General features: G+C 41.6%; 1 protein-coding gene across 1 annotated transcript in view; it reads right to left on the reverse strand.

The window, feature by feature from the left end:
• LOC111541422 (haptoglobin) overlaps positions 1-1431 on the reverse strand; it is a 5278-nt gene extending 3847 nt beyond the window's left edge. The window contains exon 1 of the mRNA XM_023210322.3: positions 1283-1431. Within this exon, the coding sequence (XP_023066090.1) occupies positions 1283-1329 (47 nt within the window). The 5' untranslated portion in view covers positions 1330-1431. The remainder of the gene's footprint in view (positions 1-1282) is intronic.
• Between the last annotated feature and the right edge of the window lie 7592 nt (positions 1432-9023).

The following is a 9023-nucleotide window of genomic DNA, read 5'->3' on the forward strand; positions in this document are numbered from 1 at the left end:
TTTTTTTTTTTTTTTTTTTTTTTTTTTTTTTTTTTGAGATGGAGTCTCGCTCTGTCACCCAGGCTGGAGTGCAGTGGCATGATCTTGTCTCACTGCAAGCTCCGCCTCCCGAGTTCACACCATTCTCCCGCCTCAGCCTCCCGGGTAGCTGGGACTACAGGCGCCTGCCACCACGCCCGGCTAATTTTTTGTAACTTTAGTAGAGATGGGGTTTCACTGTGTTAGCCAGGATGGTCTGATCTCCTGACCTCGTAAGCCACTATGCCCGGCCTCCTTAAATATATACTTTTAAACATATGGTTATTTCTAGTATTTTATGATAGTTCATCTTTAGGAAATGGTATCTCAAACCCCAAAATGCCGGAAGGTTACCTGGAAGACAACTGGTGTCCAAAAGCAGGACTGTGGCCATGGGCATTGACGCACAGGTGCCATCTGCCGGTTCACCATCTCACTAACAGATGCTGACCATTCAGGCACTAATGCTTCTATTAAAATAGTTTCTAGGCCGGATGTGGTGGCTCATGCCTGTAATCCCAACACTTTGGGAGGCCGAGGCAGCCAGATCATGAGGTCAAGCAATCAAGATCATCCTGGCCAACATGGTGAAACCCCATCTCTACTAAAAATACAAAAATTAGGTGGACATTGTGGCGCACACCTGTAGTCCCAGCTACTCGGGAGGCTGAGGCAGGAGAATCACTTGAACCCAGGAGGCGGAGGTTGTGGTGAGCCAAGATCACACCACTGCACTCCAGCCTGGTGACAAAGAGAGAATCCTTCTTTAAAAAAAAAAGTTTCTAGTCTTATTATTTCAACATTTCAAAAAGTTCTTATTTTTATAAGATCTAAGTGCCTTAATTAGATGTATCCCAGGTACTAGTGTGTATCCCAGGTACTAGTCAATTAATTGTGTCATTCAAATGTGTCACAATTAGTCCTTCTTATTATACGTTTTTAAAGAGGAAAATATCTGCTAATTAATATACTCAGAATGCCAGGAAGCCTACCACAGGAGCTGATGACATCCCCTACAAAGACAAAAATGTAACCTCAAGGAAAAAGACACTCCTGAGAGTAAATCTCATCTCCTGGGAAAGACAGCACTGTCTTCTATGGATGGAGAAAAGGAGAAGATTTAACACACTAATCCCTTTAGTTCACTATAATTTAGCCCATTTGCCCTGTTTCTTTGTTCTATTTCTGCATCTCTACCGATGTACGCAAAGAAGACTGAAATAAAGAACCAGAGGAAAGGCAGGAGGGAAAGCTATGGACCCACCTCATCTTCGTTGGTCTTGCCTCTGGAAGAGCAGTGCTATGAGGCATCTGCTGGTCTTTTTATGCTGCCACTAGCTCACCTCTCCCCCTTCTCCATTTCGTAATTCCTGTGTCTACATAACTTTGGCCCTGGTAAGGTCACTGTCTTTTCCAGTAACAAAACCACAAACAATACCCCTGTTAAGAGCTGAGCTCTTGCCTCACACTTGATTTTCTGCTGGTGTTCTATTACAAACCCCGAAGAAACCTGGCACCTCTCTGACCCACAAACCTGCCAAAGTATTTCCCGAAATCAGCAACTGGGCAGGACAGGGCAGCAGCAGGAACCATCAGTCTCTTTATCTTGGAGGATTTTCATGCTGCAGAAGGCCTCACTTTGAGTTGTTTTAAACCCGTTGTAGACATTTCTGCAGCCTAGCTTAGATGGGGCTCTAAAGAAAGCATTCCCTTTTCACAGTAATTTTCTCCACCTTGTGTGCGGATATCTCCCCATTGCTTAAAAATTCTCCAGCCTGAAATCAGTAAATGTGTTTATTGTGTCTTCTCTGATTGTTCTTTGCAAGAAATCACACAACTAGTTAAAGCTATAGTGTAGACCGACACAGACCATAGTCAATGGCAGTGGTTCTTATGGTTTTATAGTCTGTTGATTAGCCTAAATAGGCAGATGAGAAAAATCAGTATGTCTAAGTCAAATGTCTGCACCTGTGTGTATCCCAGGTACCAGTCAATTGAAATTTAGTAGCAACTCAATAAAAGGTTGATTTATTCGTTAAAAAGGGTTAGTGGTTCTTAAATTAGAGTGTACAAAAGAATTACTTTTGGATAATCATGGTGACACTGATGTAGTAGCAAAGTAACTAGAAACCAGACAAATGCCCATCAACAGGGGGAAGGGTCAATACTGCGTTGTATGCGGATATAATGGAATATCATACAGCATAAAATGAATAAATTCTGCAAGAACATGGATAATCTTATAAACATAATTTTTGAAAGAAAACTACAAGTTTCAGAAGATTACCTTCAGTATGATAGCAGTCTTCTAGACATCAAAACCAAGTAAAACTTGGCAATGGATTCTTAGATGTGACACCAAAATCACAAACAATTGGGCTTCATCGGAATGAACATTTGTGCATCAAAAGACATATTAAGAAAATGAGGACAGGTCAGGCGCAGTGGTTCACGCCTGTAATCCCAGCACTTTAGGAGGCTGAGGTGGGCGGATCACGAGGTCAGGAGTTTGAGACCAGTCTGACCAACATGATGAAACCCCATCTCTACTAAAAATACAAAAATTAGCTGGGCATGGTGGGGCATGCCTGTAATCCCAGCTACTCAGGAGGCTGAGGCAGGAGAATTGCTTGAACCCAGGAGGCAGAGGTTGCAGTGAGCCTAGATTGCACCACTGCACCCCAGCCTGGGTGACAGAGCAAGACTCTGTCTCAAAAAAAAAAAAAAAAGTGAAGACAATCTACAGAATGGGAGAAAATATTTTCAAATTATATATCTGATAAAGGGTTATTTTCCGGAGTGTTTCCTACTACAATAACAAAAAGACAAACAATTAAAGCGTGGGCAAAGAATTTCAATAGACATTTCTCCAAAAAATATACATAAAGTGCCAGAAAGCACATAAAAAGATACTCAAGGCTCAGGTGGTGATTCACACCTGTAATCCCAGCACCTTGGGAGACCGAGGCGGGTGGATCACCTGAGACCAGGAGTTCGAGGCCAGTCTGATCAATATAAATATGGTGAAACCCCGTCTCTACTAAAAATACAAAACTTAGCCAGGCGTGGTGGTATCCACCTGTAGTCCCAGCTACTACTTGGGAGGCTGAGACAGGAGAATTGCTTGAACCTGGGAGGCAGAGGTTGCAGTGAGCCGAGATTGCACCACTGCACTCGAACCTGGGCAACAGAGCGCGACTCCATCTCAAAAAAAAAAAAACGTCACTCAACACCATTGGAAAATGTCAATACGGAAATTTGCAAATCAAAACCACAATGAAACACCACTTCACACCTACTAGGATGGCTACGAATTGTGTGTGTGTGTGTGCGTGTGTGTGTGTGTGTGTAATGTTGGCAAGGATGTGGAAGAGTTAGAACCCTGGTACATTACCTTGCTAGTAAGAATGTAAAATGGTGCAGCTACTATAGAAAACAGTTTTGTGGTTCCTCAAAAAGCTAAGCATAGAATTGCTATCTGACCCAGCAATTCCACTTCAAGGTATATACCCGAAGAATTAAAATCAGAGACTCAGAGACTTTTGTACACCAATGTTCATAGCAGCATTTTCACAATAGCCAAAAGGTAGAAGCAATGCAAGCGTCCATCCACAGATAAATGGATAAACAAACCGTGTTATATACATACAATGGAATATTATTCACGTATAAAAAGGAATGAAGTTGATACATGCTACAACATGAATAAACCTTGAAAACATACTAAGGGAAAGAAGCCAGACACAAAGGGACAAATATTACTTGATTCCACTTATAATAAAGTATCTAGAATAGGCAAATGCATAGAAACATAAGTAGATTCGACTTTACTGGGGGCTGGGAGAAGCAAGAAATGGGAAGTGATTTCTTAATGGGTACAGAGTTCCTGTTTGGGGTGATGAAAAAACTTTGGAAACTGGTAGTGGTGATGGTTGCAGAACATTGCTAGTGTAATAAATGCTGCCGAATTGTACACTTCAAAATGGTTAAAATCAGAAATTTTGTGTTATAAATATTTTAGCACAAAAAACTCAAGAAGTAAATAAGTAAATAAACTTATTTTTATTGGAGTAAAAGAAAGAAAGAAAGAAACAAGCAAGACTCAGCACTATGTTGCTCAGGCTTAAATAACAAAGAGTTAAAACTGTGTTTTTAAATTTCTTGTTGGAATGGAAAACCCAAAATATGAAATGTTACATCTCATGGGGAGGTAAGAGGAAAGCATAAGAGAAAGACACTTAGGTAAATATAAATAAATTGTTAATGACCCAGCTTTTGGGCTGGGTAAGTAGTTTATTAACGTACATTATATTATTGTGCTTTATTTTTAATAAAACACATATATGCCCACACATATATATCACATATAATATTTTATAAGTATCAAACAAAATATTTTAAAATATGAAGGAGGGAGGGACTCACCCTAAGGACATAGTGAGAGGCCCCTTTTCCATGAATTGAATCCAATAGGTCTGCGTGGGGATGTGAGAATCTACATTTCAAGCGTCCATAACTTCCCACCCTTGCAGGTACAAGGCAATAGACTGCAACTCTTCAGTCATAAGCAGGAGCCCATTTCTCCACCCCTGGAATCTGGGGTTGGCTCTGTGACTATGTTGAAATAGTAGCAGACGTAACAAGGATAGTCGTGAAATGTGCTTGTGAATTGGGGTTTGCCTGCTTTTACAACACCTGGAATCTGGAGCTGCCCTGTGAATGAGCCCAAGTTATTCCTCCATTGCTGGAGAATGAAATGTCCCCATAGAGCAGAACCCAGGCATCCTAGCTGACAGCCAGCCAGCCAGCCCCAAGTTCCCAGAAGCCCTCCACAGGTACATGAGTGAGCTCCTGCCAAGATCAGCTGAAACTGGTCCTGACCAAAACCACCTCCAGCTAAGCCCACATTGCTTACCCACAGAATCATAAGCTAAATAAAAGACGACTGTTCTAAGCTACAAAGCTTGGGGAAGACTCATTAGGTAGCACATGTTAACCAGTAGGACTGGTGTATAGAATGATGGAAATAGCTGCTCTGACTGAATCTAGGGTGAAGGTGTTAGAATTCTGCTCCCTAGGTCCCTGGGTTCCTGCTGTCCTCTGTCACAGCTTGTCTTTACCTGTGCTTTGCCACCCAGTTTTTCCTTCAATGGCCAGAAGGAGGGAGCTACACCCTACATTTTCCAAAGAGAACCTGCACTGTAGATTATAAAGGATTCCACTAAAACTGGAACACTTCTGTCCTATGGCATCCTCATGCCCTCCTCCTCCTCCCAGCTCATCCAGTCCATCATCCCTCCCCACAGAAACTGTCAAACCTCAGCCTTTCATAGTCCTCTATCTAGAGTCTTGCAAATGTCACAGCCCCAGGCTTCTTTTTCCTTTTCTGTCCAGTTGCTGCTACTTTTCCACAGAGGGAAGAGATGGCCTCTATTTCTGCAGCTCTGTGGGTCCCTAGGGAAGTGGGGAGAACGTTGGTCCTATGAAATGGAGGGAGAGACTTCCTCCTCGGACTGGTGCCCTCCTAGGGTATTTAAAATGAACCATTTCTCACCACTGCTGTAGAACAATTGTTTACTCACCAGGTGCATGAAAATTCACATTCTTCCCCTGAACATACCCTGAACTCTATTACTCTGACCCCTTATCTTGGGCAACAGGGGAGTATTCACACACAGCCTTCCTGCCCTGGGTGTCTTTCATTAACTTGAGAAACAGAATCCAGCCCCAAGGCTTCTCTCTTTCATTGGACAAGTCAAGATGAGAGATAGCAAGTCAGAAGACTCCACCAAGGAAAGCAGGAATGTATTTTGTTGGGAGAATAGAAAGCAGGAAAGCTTGAAATATTAATAGGCCAGGACAGCAGTTGACAGAGGAGCTTGAAGGGGAGAGTTTTGATTTTAGATGGAAAAAATGATTTTTAAAAGTTCACTCTGCCAGCCAGGCACAGTGGCTCATGCCTATAATCCCAGTGCTTTGGGAGGCCAAGGCAGATCAATTGCTTGAGCCCAGGAGTTGGAGACCACATGGAATAAAATGGGCAACATGGTAAAACTCCATCTCTACAGAAAATACAAAAAATTATCCAAGCACAGTAGCACATGCCTGTAGTCCCAGCTACTCTGGAGGCTGAGGGGGGAGGATTGCTTGCGCCTGGGAATTGACTGGAGGCTGAGGGGGGAGGATTGCTTGTGCCTGGGAACTGACTGGAGGCTGAGAGGGGAGGATTGCTTGTGCCCAGGAATTGACTGGAGGCTGAGGGGAGAGGATTGCTTGCGTCTGGGAATTGAGGCTGTAGTGAGCTATGATCGTGCCACTGCACTTTAGCCTGGGCGACAGTGAGACCCGGTCTCAAAAAAACAAAAAGTTCACTCTGCCATTACAAAAGTCTTGAAATTTTGTAAGCTACCAAAAAAGAAAAATAAATAAAAAAAATAAGTCTCCAATAATTTCACCACCTCAAGACAACCAATGGCCACTATTAACACTTTAGTGTTACTTTCTTCCACATTTTCTCTGTGCATACTTTTACACAATTTTGATCATTCTTTTGATAGAATCTTTTGGTCTACCCTTTTCACCTGTTAGAAATGCAAAATGCTTGTTCCCCGGTGCCATAAAGAAATAGGACTTGAACATAAATTTAATTCTCTCAGCAAGGCAATTTTTACTTTCTGCAGAAAGGGTGCCCATTGCACATGGAACAAAGGCAAGGTGGTAAAAAACATTTATATCTGACCCATCCGAACCCTACTGCTGTGTCCTGATTCCATTGGCTGGTACTAGACCTCACAGTCTAGGCAGCACCCATTTGGCTAAAGGTTTAAAACTTTTTCTAAAGAGGTAATGGCAGAGGAGAACAAAGGAAAAGAGGAGGTTGCTTATGAAAAGACTTAGAAAAGTAATAACATTCTCAAATAAGGAAGGGGCATAGGCTGCAAGCTGGGGCATGCCTGTGAGCATCTTGGTTAAAGTACAAGGACATAGAATGTATTTATTTTCTTATATTTAACAGCTACATAGGATAGGGCTTAACAAAGAGTTATTAGCACAAAGCGAGGAGGCTTGGAGGAAGTTAGTTTTTAAAAGAAACTATTATTTCTAACACTTGTGATTTATTCTTTAACAAGAAGGGAAATTTTGAAGAGAAACTTTTTACTTTCTACATCACCCAATGTTGTAGGCATTTTCCATGTTGCAGCAAACTCTTTAAAACATTTTAGGCTGGGCGCAGTGGCTCATGCCTGTAATCCCAGCACTTTGGGAGGCCGAGGCGGGCAGATTACAAGGTCAGGGGTTTGAGACCAGGCTGACCAACATGGTGAAACCACATCTCTACTAAAAATACAAAAATTAGCCAGGTGTGATGGTGGGCACCTGTAATCCCAGCTACTCAGGAAGCTGAGGCAGGAGAATTGCTTGAACCTGGGGGACGGAGGTTGCAGTGAGCCGAGATCACGTCACTGCACTCCAGCCTGGGTGACAGAGTGAGACTCTGTCTCAAAAAAAAAAAAAGTCTTAAATGCTATATTACACTCCTAACTTAAGGAGGTATCACGTGTACTTTAATTTTGCTATTATTAATAGCTTACATACACACAGGGAAGTGAGGTAGGGAGACCACACTCATTTTACTCCATATGGATGTACAATTGATCCAGCATCATTTACTAAAAATACCAAATCTTAAGTGTCCATTTCAATGAATCTGTATAGTGTGAAATATTTCTAGCACCACAGAAAACTACTTTGGGTTCCTCTCAGTCCACACCCTTCCCCTACCAAAGTAACCACTGTCCTGACATCTGTCATGATGGAATACTTTTGCCTGGTCCTGAACTTCATATAAATAGAATCAAATAGTAGGCATTCTTGGTTCCTGGCTTGTTTTTTGCAACATAATGTCTGTGAGAATCATCCATGTTGTCACATTGGTTCCTTTTTTATTGCTGAGAAGTGTTCCATTGTGTGACTAAAGCACAATTGATTCATCCGTTCTCCTGTAGATGGATATATGAATTAATTCCATCTGGGGACCATTGTAAACCAAGCTGCTATGAACATTCTTGCATATATCGTTTGATGGTTACCTGCACTCATTTCTCTTGGATATGTACCTGGTTGTGTCATAGGATAGGCATATGTCTAGCTTTAATAGATTCTGCCAGTTTTCCAATAAACTCTCCTATCAGCAGTATATGAAAGTTCCAGTTGCTCTGCATCCTTGCCAATACTTTTTAAGTTTTGCCATTCTGCATATGTGTAGTAAAATATAATAATGGAGGCCAGGCGCGGTGGCTCAGCCTGTAATCCTGGCACTTTGGGAGGGCAAGGCAGGTGGATCACCTGACATCAGGAGTTCAAGACCAGCCTGGTTAACATGGCAAAACCTGTCTCTACTAAAAATACACAGATTAGCCGGGTTTGGTGGCACTGGGCTGTAGTCCCAGTTACTCGGGAGACTAAGGCAAGAGAATCGCTTGAACCTGGGGAGTGGAGGTTGCAGTGAGCTGAGATCGCACCACTGCACTCCAGCCTGGGTGAAAGAGCAAAACTCCATTTCAAAAAATAAATAAAATAAATAAAAATAATAATAATAATAATGGCTTTAGTTTTGCATTTCCCCAATATCAAATGATGTAGAGCACTTTTTAGATTTGTGTTGGACCAAGTAGATATCCCCTTTACAGTATGTCTTCTCCTTGTAGATTTGTTGTCTTTTTCTAAAATATTCTGAATACTAGTCTTTTTTTGGATAAATGTATTGTAAACATGTTCTCCCATCCCATGATTTGTCTTTTAATTCTCTTAATCTTGTATTTTGATGAACAGAAGTACAGAAGTTCTTAATCTTAAATAAGTCCTAATTTGTCCATTTTTTAAATTTCATAGTTAGTGATTTCTGTGTTTTGATTAAGAAATGTTTGCCTACACAGTTGTGACAATATTCTCCTATATGTTTTTCTAAAAGTGTATTGTTTTGCCTTTCAAATTTAGATCTGTGA

The sequence above is a fragment of the Piliocolobus tephrosceles genome, chromosome 17 (genome assembly GCF_002776525.5).
Source record: "Piliocolobus tephrosceles isolate RC106 chromosome 17, ASM277652v3, whole genome shotgun sequence".
Lineage (NCBI taxonomy): Eukaryota > Metazoa > Chordata > Mammalia > Primates > Cercopithecidae > Piliocolobus > Piliocolobus tephrosceles.